The sequence below is a fragment of the Corvus brachyrhynchos genome, unplaced genomic scaffold (assembly GCF_000691975.1).
Source record: "Corvus brachyrhynchos isolate BGI_N302 unplaced genomic scaffold, ASM69197v1 scaffold70, whole genome shotgun sequence".
Lineage (NCBI taxonomy): Eukaryota > Metazoa > Chordata > Aves > Passeriformes > Corvidae > Corvus > Corvus brachyrhynchos.
Genome location: NW_008236217.1, coordinates 3,813,659 through 3,836,961, shown reverse-complemented (window position 1 = coordinate 3,836,961; position 23,303 = coordinate 3,813,659). Strand labels below are relative to the sequence as shown.

The following is a 23,303-nucleotide window of genomic DNA, read 5'->3' as shown; positions in this document are numbered from 1 at the left end:
TTGCTTCAGTGGCTGCATCAGCATTTAGGATAAAAACTCTGAGCAGCTGAAATGTACATCTTATGGAAGTAAGAGAAAATGCGGAGGTGAAACTGTGGGGCTTTTTCTACATGCTGTTCCATTTCAGTGCTTTTAACATGATTCTTAAAAGTGGAGGTTTTTTCCTTGCTAAATGGGAAGTTGTGATAGGTGTTAATGATAAAAAGATTGAGCAAAACAATGATCTTTAGGAGATTTTTGAAAGTTTGAGGGTATATGAAACCTAATGGTTCTTGGATAAGTGTGGCTCTGGATGAATTAGTGAGTTGTAATACACTTTTATAGAACAGTAATGCACTGTTAAAGTTTTACCTTCTGTTGATTCTAAGTCTGCAATTTTCAGAACAGTCAAATATAGTTACTGTAATAATACAAATGCAAGTAGTCATGCCAGCAATTATTAGTTTTTTCATCCAAGTGGAAGAAAATACAATTTCCTTATCCAGCGGAATAAACAGATTGGGTAGCAGGTACTCATATCTGTGCTTGCATTCATCTCCTTGAAGACAGAGAGTTCTTTATTCACATCCTTGGACCAATTTCATGTTCTTAAGACTTCCATTAGTTAAGTGTTATCTTTACAGTGTCTTTCAGCCAGTGAGTTGAAAATTAAAAGTGTACTGAACTTTTCTTCTTTTCAATGTGTTGATTTCTCCGTAGTAATCACTTTACATTTTATTGATGAAAGTGCACCGCCATCAAACCTAGTATTCAAACTATTTGCTTAGAAAGGCACAAAAAGGTAATTAAGTGCATGACTTCCTTCAGCAGTCAGAGGTTGAAGTTGTGCCATGATAGGAAAAACTGAATCAGAGTTTACATAGCAATTTGGAGAGAATAACAAAAATCTCAGCAGTAATCATGCACATCTGTCATTTTTCATTTTTTGGTGTACTGCCTCTAAATTTTGTATATAATTATAACTTGGTTGGGTTTTACTTATTCATCTAAGCAGCAGGATATTCACTGATGTTTTCAGAAAAACTCAGACCAAAATTCCTAATTAACAATTGTTGCTGCAAGATGGCAGGGTAATAGGCACCTTTGCATTTGTTACAGTGTTTTTAGTACTCAAAGAAAATTAGAATTGAAATACAGAAACATTTATTTAGAGTCATATTGAAAATGAAATTTTAATGCAAAAGTCATCTTCTTTTAAGAAAGCAGTTTTAGAATAAAACCACAGATAGCATGTGCTATTTATTCTCAGTTCAGGCTTCCAATTCCAGAGATAATTTTCTAAAGTAAATCATAGTACACCCTCAATCCTTAACCCTTCCAGAAAGGTAGGTAGATTGTGTCTGCATGGGTGCCTCTATTAAATTTGCATTTTCAGTGCATGCATCTACCTCTCAACTGCTTTAACCATGTCACTTCCTAGTAGTTAAGGGGGTTTTTGTTTATTCCAGTGTATAGTTGCTTCTAAATCAAGAATGTAGATCATTAGTCACAGTCTGTATTGGAAGGCATAAGTACGTGTAAGCCTTATTTTTTTATGGATTCACTGCTAGACCTACAAGGAAGTTTTTTTCTTTACAAAGTAAGTAGAAACCTTTGCCAGTTTCCCTCAGATGAGGTTAAGTTGCCTGGGTTTTGTAATTTGATAAGGGATAGGATGGGAAGAAGTAGTCTACTCTGTATGTAAGGTGCAGTATAATGTAGAATCACTTTGGATTAGCATTAAAAAAGAGCTTACTGGAACAAGACAACCAATTAAATTAGTCCATGTGGAGTCTGCTGCCATTATACAGCTGCTGATGTAGCACATTTGAAGCTAACTCAACTAACTCTACACAATGTTCCAGTTCGCTGTGGTGATGTATGTGCTAGTGATCCTCTGTTTTGCTCCTTAATATTGTCAATTAAAATATGGTGGAAACTGACTTCTTTGCAGTTTGCAGGTCTGCTTATTTATTGTTAATTGACAAAGCAGCCAACATTTACTAAAAGCAGTGGTTACAGTTTTAGTAAGAACAGGTTAAAACTAATGTAAACTGTTTCCCCTACTCTGAAACAAGAAACTTAGTTTTGAATGTCTAGGTTGAGATTTCCAAGGGTGCCCAAGAGACCCACAAATCCATAGGAGCAGGATGTCATATCCTTTGAAACCATTGGCCCATACCATGCCACTTTGCCTGAAGTCATAGTGGGATAAGTGTTTCTTTTGCTATCTGTGCCACTTAAAATAATTCTCTTGCACAGCCACTCATTTCAGTCCCTGTGCATCGTCTCAGTTGTGCTGGTGCAGCTGTTTGTGCAGCTGTGTGGTGGCCTAGTTTGAGAAACTGAAAATAGCTTCTGTCTCTCTTCCCTGCCTTTCTTGTAGCCAGGTAACCAGGTTCTGTTTCCCTATCTGGCTCTGTGTAGCCACAAACAGCTGTGGTGAAACACCCCGAGGGAATGGGAGAGAGTGGGAATGTACAAATCAGTGCCTGCCTGTAAAAGATAGCGATGCTGCTGAAAGATTGCTTGTATAACATTGCCTTTGGTATAGTTGGATGTATGGTAAGTATGTGTGGACCTTTACTCATGGAAATGTTGGAGAATCACAGCCTTATTTTTGACCCTACATAAATAAATAAGGGGCTGGTGGTGATTCTGATAACATGGCGTTTGTTGCCTGTGTATTTCAAAAGTACATTTATAATTAATTGAGCTATTTCTTATCAGTATGTGAAATATTGCATACAGTGATATAAATTGCCAACGCTTTAGCATCTTTCCGAGAAAAAGTACTTTGGGAAAAATTCAAGCAGGAGGGGAAAATAACAGTAAATAATACACCCTGATCAGCCAGCCAAGCTCTTCCTTATGTGTGCAAAGAGTTCAGAACAAAGCCAGCAGGTTTTGGCACTGGTGCAGTCCATGGAAATACCTGCACCTGCATGGCCACTGCCAATTAGGAGGTTATGTAATGTAGCCTGAGCCCATGGCCAGCTCCTCGAAGTCCTGGCATCACTCCCAGTTCTAACATTAGCAGGCCAGACTGATCCTCACTTTGACACTGTCAAAAACAGTCCATTAGCAGAATTTTTGCCATTTATCACCAGTGACTGCTCAGGAGAGCTGGCATTGTTACAGGTGTAGAGGAACACACATAACATTTTTCAACTGTCTTGTGATTTGCACATAGTTGAAGCTTTCCTTAGGCTGCCTAAGCAGTGCTTTCACAAGTCATTCAGAATCTGTTTAAACAAAGGAACTGCTATTTTTTTTTTATTTCATTGGTGATATTCTTTATATGCATTGTGGGGGAAAAAGTTTGAAAAATTAGTGGGTTTTTTTCCCCCAAGACATTTCCGTGCAGGGAGGGTTGACATTTAGTAATCATATCTCCATTTCGTTCTTGGTATGTTAGTGTGCTGTCAGTTTGCAGGGCCTTGCTGTCAGCTGTATTTATTTGGCTGGTTATGTGAACAGTAATATACTTTTGTTACTAATGGACCAGAGTAGTGAAAAGCACTTAGTTGATGTGGTGCTATGTCCTGTACCTACATTCACAAACATTAAAAGAATGAAACTGTAGACTTCCTATTGACTTCTCTCTTTACTGTGCATGAGTTCAATGGTTGATGTAAAAAATAATCTCTCACTGGTATTTAGAATCAAGACACACTTAGGTAAGTTTTTCTGTGAGTTGTGGAACTCACAAAGAGCAATGCTCCCCACCAGCTTCCCCCCAGCAAAGCTCTTCTATTTCCATGCTTCTTTCTACCGTCTTAACTTCTCCTCATGACCTTGACAACTCCCTCCTGCAACATACAGTGTTCCTAAGCATGTTCTCTATTGCCTCCTGCCCTTCACAAATCCCATCTACCTTTTTTCTCAGCTCTAGCTCTTCTACAGCTATTTGTGTACTGATTTACCATTCAGTCTGTTTGGATACAGCAGGTAAGTTGGCTTTCCTGCCTTTTGTTCAGTTGGTGCCCTAATAGGATCCCTCTGTCAGCTGAGTCTCCAGTTTCACAAAATGTTTAGGACTTTAATCCATTTGAAATCACTTCTCCTTTGTCAGATTTAGTTGAAACAGAGCAGTGTATCCCTGAATTAATTATAAGACAGATGTCCTAATTGTATTAGGTTTGCCTCCTTAAGAAACCAGGCTAAAATTCAGGAGTCTGAGTGAGCTGAATAAATTGAATAAAGCAGAGTAATCTACACACTAAATCTTAAAACCGAATGCTAAAACATCAGAATGTTTCTGAAAGTGACTTTGGGTTATTTAATTGGAGGGTTTTGTTCATGAGATAGCATTATCACAGACAGTGATTTATAATCAAGATGTGAGACTATTCAGCTACTGGAATGTACAGCTTAAGGCTTTTTTTTCCTCCTAGGGTAGGCATTTTTAGTTTTATTTTTAATGTCATCAGTTTTTGAACAGTGAAGCATGGCAAGCCAGGTGTAATACTGTCCCTCATAGTCCATGTGTTGGTTCTTCAGTCCCTCACCTTTATTGGGAGTTTGTGCTGTAGGTCCATGGGGAGGGAAGGAAGGAAGAAGCAGGGTTGTAAAACAGATTTTGTCATGTTCTTTTTCTCTTCTCTCACCCCTGACACTACAAATACATCTGAGGAATTTCTGCCCTTGCACAGTACCACACTACTTGTTCATTCATGCCAACAGTTATCTCCAGCACTGAGGTATGAGTGAGATCAGGAAATTAGTGTGACAAAACCTTTTTGGGTGGAGAAGGAAAGGACAGTGTTGGAAAGATTTCTTTGGTTTGTTTTAATCTAGGGGAAGTTGTTGATTAGGGTTCACAACGTGGTGTCAGAAATACTTGTGCAGTAAATTTCAGGGAGATTGGAATTGGTGATAAAAGGCAGGAATTTTTAAGAATAATTACTTCAGTACTGGCTGAGAGCTTGAAGAAATTAGAGGTGCCATTCTGTGAATCTGGAAAGGGACAAGGGAAAGAAAAAAGAAAATATTTGAAAACTCTACTCCAAGTGCCCAGGACTAGCTAAACCTCTTTAATTCATACTGTTTACCAGACTACAGAGAGTGGAAATTTAGGGCACTATGACATGGCTACCATAAGCAAAAATCTGGACAGAATGCAAAACACCATTGATAGTAACACTGATTCTATGTTTGTTTGGGTTTTTTTTAGTGAAGACTTGCATTGGAAAGATTTTGAGCTGACTGTTGTAAATTGGATAGTCTGCATTTCAAAAATTCTTAAATGCTTGATTTTTTTTCTGACGGTTGGTTTGTTTGGGTTTTTTTAAGCATCAAGTAGTTAAATGCACAATTCCTGTAGTGAAATTTTTAATTTAAGGGGCTTCTTTAGGGGGGCTGAGCAGGGTTGAGGTTAGGGACTAGGAAAGCCACTTGAACTATTATGTATAAACAATTCCTTTATGCTAGGTAAAAGGTCTGGAACAATGGGCTGTAAAAGCTCTGCATGATGGTGGGATGACTCCATTGCTGTCAGCTTTCAAATAGCCATCAAGGCCTCCCTATAAAGATTTTGGCTCAAACCCTGAGACAAGAAATGTCAGGGCAAGTTGGGAGGTGAACCATATTAAGCACTGCCAGGATATGTGGCAGTGTGACAGTGCTGAGAGACTGAGGTAGGTCATGCAGGTCCCTAAGCTATGCCACATGCCTCCAGAGCTTCCTGAGCTGCGTTGGAGTGGGAAGGTCTAAGCCTGTTTGAGGATGTTTTCCACAGACTCTTGTACTTACATTTTTGGTTGCAGTTCCCCACTCCAAACTCGTGTTTATAGTACATAATTGAAACTCTATTTGTTCTGATGATTGGTCATAAAGATACTAAAACTATTTTTTCTTGGTTTGTTTCTAAAGCTGAGCAAACAAGTCATCATGAAATGCCTTCTATTACTTTAGAATCGTGATCACAGCTGATTCCAGCTGTTACACTAGTGTCAATACTTGCATTTGACTTACTGATCCAATTCTGTCTTTTTAGGTGAAGCCTATCCTTTGGTAAAAGAGTGGTTTGTCTATTTTGGAAATCCTCTCAAGCAGCCGGAGCTGATACAACCTGTACGGCCTTCTGTTACAGGTAGAGTAAAAATGTGTTTAAATCTAAACTGAAAGAATGACTTCTCTAAAATGATGTTAAGCAATCCATCATATGTTTGATACAGAATCCAGGATGACTGGGGAGAACAAGGAGCTAAAGAACTGCATGCTTGTAATTGCTTTTAATTACCCTTTGTAATTATAATAGGATTCAGCTTTGAGACACATGTTATTGCTGTGTCTTGTTAAACCCAGTGCTAATTCAAACATCAGTTCTAAAATGCAAACAATTTCTTAGAGGTTCTAAATACTGCCAGGATAAGTAGTACGTAGGGCCATATTAAAACTTGTCCATTAAGCTGTTTGACAGACTGTGTTAATGAGAGTAGTGGAGAATGTAAAAAAGAGTCATTTTTAGATCATTTCTGACAACCCAGAAAGAGATTCCAACTTTCAATAAAGAAAAATAATTAGGCTATCTGTTTCTGTGAAGGTGTTTCTGTTCTCTTAAGACTTCAGTATTTTGTGTGGTTTTGTCTTCTTCCCTTTGGTAAAAAACACATTAATGAACACTTTTAGTGAAATTAGAGTTATGAGAAATATGTTACATTACAAATGTCATACATTTCAGTGAAAAGATTGAGTACTGTATATATATAATTGTGTGTATATATATATATATATATATATACAATTGTATCATGCAATATAAGTTTAGGATGGGAAGTAAACAATTATGTTATGTCAAGGGGAAGATTGTTCTAGGTGTTCATTTGCCCATGCTGTTGTAGTCATCCTTGTTCTCACAGGTCTCTCTCTGTCAAGTCATGTGCTATCAAATGGATCAGCAGCTCAGAGGTTTTTCTCATCTTTCACATGAAATATATTCGTTCCACTGATATACAATACCATTGACATCTTGTTAAGAAAAGTTATTGTCTATGCAACTTTTGGAGAGTAATTACCAGTGGATCTTCCCTCAGCATCCAGAACCTTTTGTAGTAGTCCTTGTTCTGATCTGGTCTAAATCCAAATTCAGAAGCTGAAATGCAGGCACTTTTTTATAAATTTATAGTAAAATTTCTTTTTAGGTATCCAAAGATTGCACATTTGTCTTCAAATTTGAAACTCATATATTTAATTAGAGTCTTTGAATTCAAAGAGGAAGGAAAACCAGTTGCTTTTTAGATATCAGCCTTTTCAAAATCCTTTTTTTAAGGATTGTTTGGAAAGAAATGGGTTACACAGACAAAGTACCAATGAGTTTTCATTTGATATACAGTAGTTTCAGTATCCAGTACCCCTGACACAATATTAGGGGAGTGATTATCTAATTGGCTTTATGATAACATGAAATTGCTGTGAAATTTTCCAAATGGAATATGAATATGCAGAATAAATATTGATCAGTCTGTCCTGTGCAACTGTTTTGTTTCAGCATAAAATGGTCTGGGAACATGTTGCAAAACAAGGAAGCAAAACTCAACAAAGTATAAACTGTACCTATGTAGTTACATTTCAAATTGTCTGGAAAATATACTGTATTTATTGTTGTGAAATTTTCCATCCCAGATAGTATACTTCCTTCCTCTATTTCTGGGGAGGAATCCACTTAATCTCATGTACTCTGGTTCTGTAGCTCTGCAAACATGCAACACATAGAACCCACCTTCATGTTGACAATAAACAGGATTTTAAGTGTGTTTGTTTGTAGCAACCACGTAAGCGGTTTATAAAAACACAATCTTCTCAGATACAATCTTTACTAACTCAGTAATAAAAGGCTGTTCAAGCAGACAAAAAATGGGAGGAGGACTTTTAGTGTTTATTTTTAGTGCTCTGTTGTCATTCCTTCAGCAGACAAATATTTTTCTAGAATTTTTGCAGTCCATATTTGTATGCCTTACATTCGCTCATGCATCTTTGATTTGCCACAGCATGACTTTCTAATTCACCAAATAAGGTTCCGAACCGCACATCACATTTTTCAGACAGGGATCATATTTAGAGCTAAATTTAAAGTTGTTTTAGGAAGTTAAGAGTTCAAGTTGTCAGTCAGGATCAGGTTACTCAAAAACAAAAAAATTTTACTAAAAATGTATTTGAAACATCAAAAGTGCAATTAATTAGGGAAAGCTTGCTGTTTTATCTTTTTTGAAAAAACTGATAACCTTATCATCAAAACTAGTTTATAGCTGTACTGAGAATATATGGAAAATCCTGACTCTTTCCAATTTGATTTAGATTAAAAAGCCTAAAGAAATCATGAACTTTGAAGTGTAGTGTCCATAATGATAAATATTTTAGATTTTGCATTGATTTTTAAAAAATAAGTAGAATTCCTGCTAACTTTTTGTGTGTGTATAAAACAGCAGAAGTGCTTTGCATCTGGAAAGGTTGCAGGTGATGGATTGAATGATAGCTTTGTTTTAGAAATGAAATATTGAATCCTAAAGTCAGGGTACTAAGTAAGAGGATAACTTAAAATACATTTAAAATATAGTATGTATTAGGTATATATATATATTTTTTTTTTTTGAGAGACAATTAGCATGAATTAGCATCTGTGCTTGCTTGCATTGTCTGTGTCTCTTTCTTCCTTCTGGAATGGTTCTTTTCAATTGAATGAATATGATCATGATTTACACACATTGACAGAGCGCCTTTCATTGGTGTGTTCCAAAATGAGACAGCATCAAGTTTCCTTTCCCAGAGTAAATAACTCATGATCTATCAGTACCTCTTTTTCCCCAGGCACAAGTAGATGTTTCTGAAAGTGTAAGAAACTGTTTGTGGAAGAGATGTCTCGAATTTTTTGTTGAGCTCTCTCAATATAGATCTACAATCTTGAATATTGATGCAGTTACTGGTTTTACTCTGGAGAAAGAAGGATTTCTATTAATAGGTATGCCCCTGGATACAAAAGAGAACTTTCCTTTTAACTGATTCTTGGTATATCTCCTTGTATACAGAAACCATTAAAACTATTTGAGTTTACCCATGTACAGATTGTCTCACACATCAGCGTTGCTTAGCCTTGGTAGGAAAAGTTGGCTCTGTTTTGGTTTCATACATGTTTTATTTGATTTTTTTCCTGGAAGTCAGTCTCTGCTGTTCTTTTTTTTCCTAAGGCAGCAATTAACCAATATCAAAACCAGTAATGTGGGTCTTACTGTGCTGTCTGTACTACTCCACGCACTGCCACTATTTGTGTTATCTCTTACCTGCATTTCTACCTCCAATCCAGCAACTGGTATTTTTTCTTAATAATACATTTCCCATAGAAATAAGGTTAGAAACTTATGGATGGTATGATAGTAGTTCTTTTTATGGTTAAAACTTTTGACAAGAGAGTTAGTCTTAAAAATAGTAAAGGAAACATCCATCAGGGAGATAAAGAAAGAAAATACTAACTTTTCTTCTAGTTTTCCCTCTCCAAAGAATTAGTGCCATTTGGTTAATGGGCTTTCCTGGCTAAATAAACATCATCTATGTAGATTTCAGCACCTTGTCACTTTAACCATTTATTATCACCAAGTGTTCCTAACTGGTCTGCAGCTGCTGCATGTCACATAAAAAAGGAAAAGGTGTTACCAAATGTAGCTTAATTAGTCTACATTTAAAATTCACACCTCGTTTTATTTAACTACAGAAGCAGCCGTACTTTATGGTACGATTCTGTCTTTTATTGAGATTCTCAGGCATAACCAGTTAGCTGTTCTGTTATTTCACGTGCATTAGTGTTTATTTTGATAGCAGATTAAATGTAATTTAAACGAGGAGCAAATTTTGCATTAGCCCACACGTGTCACAAGCTGGGAGATGGCAGCATGGGGTAAATATTAAGGATTTAGAGACAAGCGTGAATGAGACTAGAGAAAGTCTGGAAAGATACATTATTCATAACTGATGACAGTTCTTTTGTGTGTTTGCAACAGCGTTTCATACAGTAGCCTAGGACGTGAAAAATACCAGATCGCCTGGGTTTTTGTTCCCAAGCGGGAGGGAGCGTGCTGCAGAGCAGGCATGCCCACACAGTGCCTGGTGGAGGATGCGTGAGCCCCACCAAGCAGCACAGGTGACCAGTGTGTTCATTAGAACAGGTGACCATGAGGGAGACCGTGTGAGGATCCTTCGGGGACCCCTGGTATGTTAAGTCTGGGAGAGAGAGAAGAAACAGATCTGGTCGTTCTCTGCCGAATCACTGTTTTGTGATGCAATCTTCTCAGATACAATCTTTACTAACTCAGTAATAAAAGGCTGTTCAAGCAGACAAAAAATGGGAGGAGGACTTTTAGTGTTTATTTTTAGTGCTCTGTTGTCATTCCTTCAGCAGACAAATATTTTTCTAGAATTTTTGCAGTCCATATTTGTATGCCTTACATTCGCTCATGCATCTTTGATTTGCCACAGCATGACTTTCTAATTCACCAAATAAGGTTCCGAACCGCACATCACATTTTTCAGACAGGGATCATATTTAGAGCTAAATTTAAAGTTGTTTTAGGAAGTTAAGAGTTCAAGTTGTCAGTCAGGATCAGGTTACTCAAAAACAAAAAAATTTTACTAAAAATGTATTTGAAACATCAAAAGTGCAATTAATTAGGGAAAGCTTGCTGTTTTATCTTTTTTGAAAAAACTGATAACCTTATCATCAAAACTAGTTTATAGCTGTACTGAGAATATATGGAAAATCCTGACTCTTTCCAATTTGATTTAGATTAAAAAGCCTAAAGAAATCATGAACTTTGAAGTGTAGTGTCCATAATGATAAATATTTTAGATTTTGCATTGATTTTTAAAAAATAAGTAGAATTCCTGCTAACTTTTTGTGTGTGTATAAAACAGCAGAAGTGCTTTGCATCTGGAAAGGTTGCAGGTGATGGATTGAATGATAGCTTTGTTTTAGAAATGAAATATTGAATCCTAAAGTCAGGGTACTAAGTAAGAGGATAACTTAAAATACATTTAAAATATAGTATGTATTAGGTATATATATATATTTTTTTTTTTTGAGAGACAATTAGCATGAATTAGCATCTGTGCTTGCTTGCATTGTCTGTGTCTCTTTCTTCCTTCTGGAATGGTTCTTTTCAATTGAATGAATATGATCATGATTTACACACATTGACAGAGCGCCTTTCATTGGTGTGTTCCAAAATGAGACAGCATCAAGTTTCCTTTCCCAGAGTAAATAACTCATGATCTATCAGTACCTCTTTTTCCCCAGGCACAAGTAGATGTTTCTGAAAGTGTAAGAAACTGTTTGTGGAAGAGATGTCTCGAATTTTTTGTTGAGCTCTCTCAATATAGATCTACAATCTTGAATATTGATGCAGTTACTGGTTTTACTCTGGAGAAAGAAGGATTTCTATTAATAGGTATGCCCCTGGATACAAAAGAGAACTTTCCTTTTAACTGATTCTTGGTATATCTCCTTGTATACAGAAACCATTAAAACTATTTGAGTTTACCCATGTACAGATTGTCTCACACATCAGCGTTGCTTAGCCTTGGTAGGAAAAGTTGGCTCTGTTTTGGTTTCATACATGTTTTATTTGATTTTTTTCCTGGAAGTCAGTCTCTGCTGTTCTTTTTTTTCCTAAGGCAGCAATTAACCAATATCAAAACCAGTAATGTGGGTCTTACTGTGCTGTCTGTACTACTCCACGCACTGCCACTATTTGTGTTATCTCTTACCTGCATTTCTACCTCCAATCCAGCAACTGGTATTTTTTCTTAATAATACATTTCCCATAGAAATAAGGTTAGAAACTTATGGATGGTATGATAGTAGTTCTTTTTATGGTTAAAACTTTTGACAAGAGAGTTAGTCTTAAAAATAGTAAAGGAAACATCCATCAGGGAGATAAAGAAAGAAAATACTAACTTTTCTTCTAGTTTTCCCTCTCCAAAGAATTAGTGCCATTTGGTTAATGGGCTTTCCTGGCTAAATAAACATCATCTATGTAGATTTCAGCACCTTGTCACTTTAACCATTTATTATCACCAAGTGTTCCTAACTGGTCTGCAGCTGCTGCATGTCACATAAAAAAGGAAAAGGTGTTACCAAATGTAGCTTAATTAGTCTACATTTAAAATTCACACCTAGTTTTTATTTCACGTGCATTAGTGTTTATTTTGATAGCAGATTAAATGTAATTTAAACGAGGAGCAAATTTTGCATTAGCCCACACGTGTCACAAGCTGGGAGATGGCAGCATGGGGTAAATATTAAGGATTTAGAGACAAGCGTGAATGAGACTAGAGAAAGTCTGGAAAGATACATTATTCATAACTGATGACAGTTCTTTTGTGTGTTTGCAACAGCGTTTCATACAGTAGCCTAGGACGTGAAAAATACCAGATCGCCTGGGTTTTTGTTCCCAAGCGGGAGGGAGCGTGCTGCAGAGCAGGCATGCCCACACAGTGCCTGGTGGAGGATGCGTGAGCCCCACCAAGCAGCACAGGTGACCAGTGTGTTCATTAGAACAGGTGACCATGAGGGAGACCGTGTGAGGATCCTTCGGGGACCCCTGGTATGTTAAGTCTGGGAGAGAGAGAAGAAACAGATCTGGTCGTTCTCTGCCGAATCACTGTTTTGTGATGAAGTGAGCCTCTTTTAATCCTGTGGATCGCCAAGGGAATGAAGGCACTTGTAGGCAAACTTTGCCCTTGCATAGGTTAAATGCCTGCTGTCTCAAGGTTGTCTGTGCTATTGTAAGAATTAAGTTCAGTCCACTCTGCTTAAACACGACTATATTCAATAAATTTTATTTAAATTACAGGCCTTTTTTTTTTGTTAATTTTTTTTTCATATGCAAGTTTTGTCAAATACATTTTATTTTTGACTCTGTGGTCCTTGCAAGTGCCAAGAGCAGATCACTCATTTCCTTTCAGATTGTAATGAGGTCGACATGTTTTATCTTGTTGCTGCCAAAATAAAATAATGGATTTCTTTTGTAGGTGGAACACCTAATTTGAAAACACTGTGGCTTGCCAAAGGGCCTGACGTGGAAAAGCAACGGTATAGTACATTTCTGGCATGCTTTTACCTTCAAGATGAGATGGAAGAACTCCAAGCTCTGGAAGCACCTGTTGCAGGATTCTGCTGCTTGCTGGCCTATCTGATGATGCAGGTAAGAGGGACAGTTGCTTTTTCCTCAGCTGTCAGCCCTGATAGATACGAAGGACAAATAAACTGGTTTTTGCTAGCCTGTGCTGGGCATTTCTCTTAATCCTTACTGTAGGCATAGCTGATCAAATATAATCGTACTGCATTACAGTAATTTTAATTACTCCGCTTAACGTGCACCATCCTGTTCAAGAAATACTTGGGGTTTTTAGTAGCTAATCATAACTCTCACATGCCCATGACAAAACCCCTTGGGCAGTCTAGCAGAGAGAGTATAAACTGAGGATTTCCCCTGCTCCTTGGGACCTGTTTGTAAATTAAAGTTGCTCCTTTTGTGTTTCCTTCATGTCATCAAAAGGAGACATTCCCTCAGGTGACTGTGTAGGCTGTGCAAACAGTATAAATATGTAGTCAGCTTTCACTGCTTTTTCACAGCATCTTGTCAGTCTACTAATTTTAAAGCCAGAATTGAGGATATGGCTCTTCTCATTAAATTCTGAGTAATAGGGGATCATTAGATAGCATTTCTGTTATAATTCCAAATACTTGGCAACCTGCAGGCTACCTGAATTGTAATAAAAAGGGACACAAGATTAAATACAATATTGCTTCATTATTTACTTTTCTCTTAGGTATTTAATATATTGTCTGGACTTGCCACATTTCAAATGGTGATCTCACAAGCAGATTTTCCTCTCTGAGGAAGAGCAAATTATGCTTTTATCTAATCTGATAAGCTCAGCTTCACTTGTACTTAAACTGAACTGCATTTTGTCTTTTGTTTTGCTTTTTTAGATTTCACTTTCCTCAATAACAGACTTGTACTGGTGTGTGATACATGAAAACAAGTTCTCCCTGACTTTTCCTTTCATTTCCCTTCATGTGTTTACTCAAACTTAGATGACATATTGAGGAAGTACATATGGGAACTACACAAATGATCCATATAGGTCTTTTTTTCTTTAATTTTTGTATAACAGAATACAAATTGAAAATTTTTTGAAGATAATACTTACTAAACATCATTTCATGCCTTGCAGTTTGAAGTCAGCAAGATATATATCATGTACCTACCTTTTAACATACTTGAAATGTTCTTCCTATTTGGATATGAAAATGCAGTTTCATTTATCACTATTTCACTTATTTATTTAGTTATTCTGTGCACCCTTTCATAGCATGATAACTAAATCATTTGAGAAGGGTTTCTTTAGTGGGATTAAGAAGAGGAGTAACAGGATGGAACACCTACAGAAATGTGGATTTACTGAACTTTGATCACAGGATATTAATAAAATAGAAAGAAAAAAAAAGCTTGTCAGGAAAATGGTTTTCAGAACTTATAATCCAATGGCTACTGTTATAAACAGAGAAGAGTCCAGATTTACAGCTCTTGCTTTCAACAGGAATAACAGCGGAGAGATCATGGAAAGGGCTCCGTTTGATGGAAGGCTTTTCATGGCAGTGCCAGCTTCTCAAGAACTGCCCCATTTTCCTGATTCTCTTCTGCCCACTGAGTTGCACTGATGCACTCTACCCCGTGAGCTAGACTAGGGAATCAATTTGGAGTAAAATGTTTTTCATTGCTGAGTTATTTTAAACTTTGATTATTTCTCTATATTGTCTGTTTGTTCTCTTGGGATGTTTGAGAGGAAAACATGAGGGCAGGAGTGTCAGTAGCCATGCTTTGAGCTGGCCATATTGCTTCCATTTGTTTTATAGCTGAGAAAACAAAGCTTGTCTAACTGTGACCTGACTCTTGTCTTTACACTTTAGTCTTAAATTTTTATTAGAGAAGGAAGGTGAACTGTTTCCTCAGAAATTATTCAAGTTGAGAAAAGCGTAGGTTGCCTTGAGGCAGGCCTCAAGTCTTCCTTCAGCTCGTGTGAGGGAGAATAAACTTCTTAAAAATTTCATTACTAATCATTTAATCTAAGCTAAAAATAAGAGTTTTACAGGAACCAGCACACTGACCAACCCATCTGGTTTCCTCGGAATGTATGTGCAAGTATTTGATGAAAACTTTAGATGAATTTTTTGAAAGAGAAAAAATTCCAATAAACAAACATTAACTATGTAAAAAAAGTGTTTATATGAAAAATATCTTTTTCCATGGTACCTTTTGAATATTCTCCAAATTAGGAACAAAAATAGTGAAAAAAATTACGAAACATTAGGTCTGTCTTTAAAGTTGGGAAAGGTGGGAATGAGTTCAAATCAAACTGAAGCCTCCAGACAAAGGGGAAGTTTTCTCTTTCAATCTCTAACAGTTTTGGAATAAATCTGACAGTGGAATTGTGATAAGTCACCAAGTTTGATTACTGAATAAAATATTTCTCTAAAGAAGTGTTTTTACATTCATAAGCATTTTTGGCTGATCTGCTCTTTTAGGGGCATTTTCTTGCGGTTGTACTTGCAATCAATCTTTGATTTCCTTTTCTTAGGACAAAATTGTGCAAGTATTAAGAATTGTTTTGTAGATAAAAGTCACTTTTTGTTATTTCAGTGTATAAAATGTGCAGGTTTAGTAAACCTCTCTTGTTGCCATCTACACAAAGGTGACACCTGACTTGAATTACAGGGTAAAGTAGGGCCATTATCAGATCTTAGCAGACAGGTGGAGTTAATGAATACCAAGGAGCATTTTCAAAGCTTAAAATGTTTCTGATATCACATTCTTGTGCTTTATGCAAGATTTAACAGCATCATAGAGGGGAAAGTATTTTACAGTGGGACAAGCAGTAGGGCCTGATTTAAAAAAAAAAAGTATTTCTGAATAGTGGTTGAATGATTTTTATCCTGAGGAGGAAAGAATGGGTCACTCCTTCTAACGCAAAAAATGAATGACATAATTATAGATGGCCTCTCAGTGCTTCTTTTCCCTGTTGATTTACATCAATACTTTCTTTTAAATTTTTCTCTCCATTTTATCTGTCACTAAATAGAAACTCTTACTGGACTGAAATGCAGTATTTCCCCATATTCAACCTGTTAAAAGAAAGGCAATGCAGAGTTTTAGGCAGCCTCTTAAGTGTTCTGTAGGCCCACAATGCACATTTCCACATTTTGCAAGAGAAACCTTTCCTCAAGTTCCAATTGATAAGAATTTGTAATGCTTTATGGATCTCACTTTGGAGCTCTCTGTATGTCCTCGACAGTTGTAACAGATATGAGGTCTTGGTGCACATGTATAATCTATAGTGTTTCATAAGAGGAGGGAAAGGATTAGAACTCAACTGGCACTGTCATGGAATCATCCCAGCTGGTCTCAAGGTGCTGTCTTTCTTCTGAGCTGATCACATGCCTCTGCAAAATCTCAAAACCCTTTTTCACAGCAGAAAAAGTGCCCATTCCTCCTTTGCTGATAGAAGTAAACTGTTATGTAAATTTGGAATTGTCATTTCTGTTTCCCCACTTGAACATTTCAGGTTTTTGTTTTGAGTTTTCCCTGCTTCCATATGCAGCCTTAAAATCTGAAAGAAATCAAATATGTTTTGATAAATCCTGAAGTTTAGGTTAAAATAGGTAATTGAAATATTTTAGAATATTTTTGAAATTTCTCACAGATAAATGTGTAAGCATTTTTAGAAAATCCTAATGGTCGTTGTGTCTGTGGCTCATTGAGGTGGTTTTTATCCTGTGTCTTGATTACAGAGTAATTTTTTTTAATTCTTTTTTTTTTTTACTATGCTTGATGTTACAGAGAGGGAGAAATTTCCTGTTATTAAGAAACTCCAAGGGACGTGGAGAAGGGAATAAATGAAGGGTGGGCATTTTGTTTGGTGTGTGGAAGTCCATGTGTATGCACTATACACAAGTGTTGGGGTATGCACTTCATTCAAGCTGTGAAAGAAAGTATTTTGTTCCCTGTGTGTTTTCCTAGATGATGCATTCATGGTGGTCATCATTACATGAGGTCACTGTTCTAAGTTGGATGTGCTTGAACAAGAGGATTCAATTTTCAGAAAGCTCCTCTTCAGAGCCTTCAGATAATATGTTAATTTTTTGTCTGTTTTAGGTCAGTAGCCTCTCTCTGGAGGACTTAAATGCATTTCTGGCACTCATTCTCTGCCTCAAAGGGAAGTCAGCAGCTCAACTGACAGGCCTGCAGGTATGGACTGGAATAATTGTGTAGCATAAAATACTCATGGTAACATTATGATAAATATTCTAGGGGTAAATCATTCTACATTAATTTTTTTTACAGATATAGGAGCTAGGGGTCATGGAAAATATAGAGGCTTTTAATGTGCTACATTTCATGTGAATGCTTATATTTGTTAATCACACAAGAAATTAAAATGGAACGGACATTTTCTAGTGGTTGCAGTCCTAGAGTGAGCAAATTAGTCTCAGATTTCTTCCTTCCTTAGCTTCCAAACTTCCATCTGATGAAAAATTGGTAACAGTGAACCCTGTCTTACAACATTGCTTCAGTTTTTTTTACTGAGGAGGATTTTAGTTTTGGCCATAGGTTGTATGAAAACCACTAGATTAAATTAAATTTTGGTATTGCTGCTTGAGGGAGAATATAAACAGTGTAAACCTAACCAGAAAAAAGTTACCTAATGTGACTCACTGCAGGGAAAAACCATTAGGATTACACTGTTCTGTAACTCTGCAGAAGTTCTTTTAAATATTTTACATATACTCCATGCAAATCTGTTTTTTCCTTTCTTAGCTTCTGCCTTTCCACACGTGGATTGAAGATGGTTATTGCAGAAGAACCATTTAAATAGTTCTTCCTGCATATGAAATTATGCAAGAGTATTTTCAAATTCATAGCCTGAAATTGTAATCAAAGTATTAGCAGTGTACAGCACAGACCCCACATGCCAGTGGCTGTTTGAGTGGTGGGTTTCTGCAAACTAAGTGGGAAAGACTTAGAAGTGGTTAGAACCTTAACATATCTTTATTCTGTAAATCTTGCTTATATTTCCAATAAATTCCCTGTTTCTTTGAGCAGTCCATGAGACAATTTTGAAAGTACTTTTTGTTGATCTCAAGGTAACACTCCTGTTACTATCCATTTGTTTCTAGCACACAAGTACCAAAGTAGCAAAACTAGTGGGATTCCAGTTCCATTATTTGATTCCTTGTAACAAGTGAAGTCCAGGCTCCTATAAGTTTTTTCAAACTCATCACAAATTTGTTTTGTAGCTGTAGATCGAGTGTTAGATCTGTGTAACAGAAGAGAAGCAATGAAATGAAGGCAATATGGAAAACAGCAGGATTTATTAAATGTAGGATTTATTTCTGTCAGGTACATTACTGCACACAGTGTTGCACTCAACATTGTGAGGATCAGTACTTCATCAAGCCTGCATGGCAGTCATTCAGCAAAAGAATAAAGGAAATCAAGCCTAAGCAGGGGGTGTTGAAACAACTTGTTTGTAGATGCACTTACAGGGATTGTTAAATAAATTTCTAAAGTGCTTCAAAGTTTATTCCACTTGAGTTAGAGGTCTTTGTGTGATTCGTGTCGTGGCTCTTTGAAAATATAAATCTGCATCCAAACACGTAATACTAATCAATGTGTGCTACTTATCAGCATTGTACTGGTTCAAAGTTGTTCACAAAATTATTACTTACCCACAAGGCTTCTGGCTGGTCAGCTGTGCACACAAAAGTACATGAAGTGTGAAGCTGGTCTTACACTGTGTCATGTATCACTCTATGGAATGGACAGAGTGTTGTTGGAATTGACTTCTGCGTGCCACTGGCAAGTCCTTTCCAAAGTTATGTCCCCCTACTGCGTGTAAAAGCACTTCATGCACTGTCCCACAATGCCTTCTGCTGTGCTAGAAACCAACAAAAGATCATGTAACGTAGCTGAAATGGTTTGTATCAGGCTACTTTGTAGATCAGCTCCTTGTCTTATTCTATCAAAATTCACGATAGTGCCTTTGGTAATAGTTTGAGCCAGAATAAATTGTTCTGAAGGGAATAGTGAGGAAAGATTTTGGTCTCTTTCTCTTCTGAGGTTGTGAATACATAAATAAGAGTTTCAAAACTTTCCCTCATTGCCTTCAAATTAACTTCATTTCCTGTGTTTTGATGACCTGAATTTCCCTGTGGAAAAAAGTTGCTGTTTCTCAGTTGTATGTGTATCGGTGTCTTGTCAAGCTGTATCAAGAACAGAGAACTTAATAATGTCCTGGGAATTTTCTCTTGAAAGGGCAGGAGACTAAATAAATAGAATATCTTATACAAATATTCTAAGAATAATGATCAATAAAGCAGTCTCTCTGAGAATTATCATTCAAGCATCTAATTTTCAAGATCCCATCTCAGAATAGCCTAAACTGTTTTTACTCATTGCTGTGTTTATTTAGTCATTTTACAAAATTGAGTTATGCTCAACAGAGTTACTGAGTTATTTTAATAGTTGGTGAGTGGGGTATCAATAGGTATTTAACAGCTTAATTTTCTAGGTATTTGTGTTTAAAATCAAAGGATCCGAGAGCAATGACTTATACTAGTACATAGTTAATTAATAAATGGAGTTTATAGTAGGAAGTCAGGAACAGAGTTTAATCTGTTTACCATACTTTTTATTTTCCATTGAAATGTTAAAAGTGATCCCTAGAAACAACTTAATCACAGAGTTTTCAAGGAAGTTATGGTAAAACTAATCAGCATCTGCAAAATTTTATGAAGATATTTTCTCATCTGCCATTTTGGACTTAACATGATAGTGTTATTTGAAGTTGAAAAAATGTTTATTTCTTGTAACCAATTCTGTAAAGAACATTAATTTGATTAAAAAATTCCCTCTTTCTGTAAAGAAGTCCATTAGCAAGTACGTTCTAGCAGAAGAATACTTAACTTCCACCATGAAATATGAGAGAAAATATAAATAGAGCCTGTTCTCATGGAATGAAGAGAGCCTTTCAGCCTTCACTTTCAAATCTACTTTCTAATATGCTGTCCATATTTCATAGTTAATGAGATCCATAAACCCACAAGTCTATGAAACAGAAATGTCTATGGTTTGAATATAGTGGGTTAAAGCCATAAAAAATATAGTTTATCTCATGCTGAAAGAAAGTGGGCTGTGGACATGTAACTACACTGTACATTAAATATTACTTTCTGAGAATAACATAATGTTTATACATGAAGATTTGATTATTTTTCAAGATCGATGGTTTCAAAATACCAAAATGTGCACACCATAGAAAAGACATTTTTCTGGTTAGATTTTTTCTCGTTTTCTTGTGCTGCCCCCCTTATATGGTAGATTAGTATTCTACTTTGCCCAAGTCTCCCATAGAGCTTATACATAAGGTCAGAATTAAATTTTGGACCCCAGGTTGTCTATTTCCCTTCTTTCTATTTTAATTTGGTGTGTGGTGTTGGCAAAAAGCCCAGAGAGCCATCAGTCGAACTTTGAGGCCATTGCAGAGAAAAAGAGGCACCAGCAGTCATGCTTCCAGTTTTGTTTCTTATATTGTGCTGGCCCTGGTTGTTTACAAGTGCAATTACAGGTCAGCTTTCACCACTAATGCATGTAAAATACTGCCTAAACAAGAAAACCCATAATGACTTGTAAACACAATTACATTTTTTCTAAGATTGCTCTAAATATTTGACTATATGAAAAATTTGTGTTGGAGGTGTAAAGCTGTGAGTCACGTCTTTTCTGAAAGTTGTGACCAAAGATGAGATGGAAAAATTTGGTTAAAAAGGAAGTACAAACTGGAAATTGGTAGATGAATTTTGGGTCCTGATAAATGATTTTAGAAGTGAAATCTATGTCAGAAAATAGGAAATCCAAGTTAATAGCAGGTACATGGGTGGGTATACACATCACTGCTGGGATTTAGAGCACTTGCAAACCCTTTATAGCTTTGCCCTAAAATGTCCCATTATGCCAGAATATCTGCTTAAGAGTGATAACATCTTTTGTACCGCTTGTAAAAGGAGCAGTTTGGCTGCATCTGAGGTATAAGACAGTCAAGCACTGAAGTATATTCCTTCAATTTTTAAAGAGCTTTTTCTTATTTAAAATTATTAATGATATGAAACAAGCACAGTCATTTTAGATCTGAAATTATAAGACTCAGAGAGTCTGCAACTTGACTGCAAATGAACTCTCACACAATCTGTATTAGGTATTATTTAATTAGCTTTTGGAATAATAATAATAAATACTCAGCAAAGTAGTTAACTAGTTTGCAAGCTGGAAACAGCTTTAGCAAGAATTTTAGTTGCACAGAACTTTTGGGTATTTTTCATTGTACAGTGTCATGGAAGCAAGATTACCTTGGTTTTATACCTTGGTTTACCTTGGTGTTACACCAATATTACACAAGGTATTTTTCTCTGAATATTTTCCTGAGGGATACTTAGCCACATGCATTTAAAATAGCAGTTTGTTTTAGAGTCATAGGTAAGAGTGTAGGTGTCTTGGTTAGGATCCTTCAGATTTAAAGAAGGACATTGCTACATCTATTCTGTATTTTTTTCCTATGCTGTGCAGGCAGAAAAGCATAAATAATACTCAGATTCTGGACATTCAGTAATTTAAATCTCCTGATGTATTTGGCAAGCCAAGCTATGTTTGTCAATGCCATTACATGTGATATTTTTCAAACAGACCCCAAACAACCTTTGAGAGGTGTCTGTATTTTTCAAAATATGATTGTTGAAAAAAATCTTTCCCCCCCCCAGGAAGTGTATGTTTATTGTGTCTTTGTGACTGTTTCCTAATTAATATTTGCTTGAAGTCTAGTTGGATTGAGTAAAACATAAAATGCAAGTAAGAATATTGTAAAGATCCTACGGATGAACCCTTCTTATATACAAAGGACGTGCTTCTGTCATGTACATTAGTATTAACTAAAATGGAATTTGAGTGCATTCCCAGATGCTTTACTGGATCAGGGTTTATATTCCCTCAAAATTTGCATCTGTCAAAAGTGTTTTAAAAATTATAGACAAGATTGCAACTGACAGGTGGTAGAGAACGGGGGGGATTGAGGTGATTTGCTGATCTTGGCATTGCTTACCAGCCCATGTTCTCATCTGCGGTCTTTAGGTTTTCTCTGTGTTCTGGGCTAATCTGGAACTAAAGTGCAGCAGTATGGGATGTGATTTCAAGCTGGGATTGGTTCAGTCCCTGTTCAAAATTAGAAATATTCTTCTGATAGTCTGACTTAAGATAGTCTTAAATGAACCAGTCCAAATAGAACAGTTCCAGTCCACTTACATGGGTCAAGCATTAGTGCAAATACAATTATGTGTCAGGAGCTGAAGTTACTTACTGTTTACAGCGCTTTTCAAAGACCCATTTCTAAATTTGTGTCTATTTTCATAAGCATCTTTTGAAGTTCTGAAGAAAGTTGTCTGAATCCACCAACAACTGGCTCTACCTTTTTTGCTGCTGTTCGTTCAGAAGCATATTAAAAAAAAATCTTAGGCTTAATTAACTTATTCAATTTGCAGACAAGATTAGTGTTCTGCCCTACTCTCCCCATTTTCTTCTTGACAAAATTTGCTATATTTATTTGTATTACTAGAGTCTATTTCCCTGAACATTTTTTGCAGTTGACATTAGCTCCAGTATCAGAATTCACATAGCCGTGTGAATTCTATTATATATCATTGGCACAAATGCAAACCACAGCATAACTAGATCACAGAATTGTCAAGTTTGGAAGAGACCTTCAAGGTCATCTAGTCCAACCATCAACCCAGCACCACCATATTCACCCCTAAATAACATCCCCAAGTGCTACCTTCAGTTGCTTTTTGAACACTTCCAGAGATGGTGACTTCACCACCTCCCTGGGCAACTTACTCCAGTGCCTAACCAGTCATGCAGTGAAAAAAAATTTTCTATTATCTAATCTGTATCTCTCCTGGTGCCTCTTAAGGCCATTTTTCTCTTGTCCTTTCACTTGAGAAACGGCAGAAGAGACCAAACCCCCACCTCACTACAGCCTCCTTTCAGGTAGTTGTAGAGAGCTGAGTTGTAGGTCATCTCTTCTACCTTGTGAAAAAAATTTGTTTGTTTAAATGGATTCAGTTTGCCCAGGGAGAAAATGTTGAGCAAGGTTTTGAGCAAGGGTCTTAAAAAGAGGATTTTTATTCCTTTGGGGAAGATGGTCTTGCATTTTTCTCCATAATT

The 23,303-nt window shown here is 36.5% G+C and overlaps 1 protein-coding gene across 1 annotated transcript in view; it reads left to right on the top strand.

Annotated features, from left to right (window-relative positions):
* The window catches only part of FAM120B (family with sequence similarity 120B), a 51,147-nt gene that overhangs the window by 5,668 nt on the left and 22,176 nt on the right, over positions 1–23,303 (top strand). Inside the window, exons 3-5 of the mRNA XM_008643306.2 lie at positions 5,978–6,073; positions 13,000–13,172; positions 17,187–17,279. Coding sequence (XP_008641528.1) covers positions 5,978–6,073; positions 13,000–13,172; positions 17,187–17,279 — 362 coding nt within the window. The remainder of the gene's footprint in view (positions 1–5,977; positions 6,074–12,999; positions 13,173–17,186; positions 17,280–23,303) is intronic.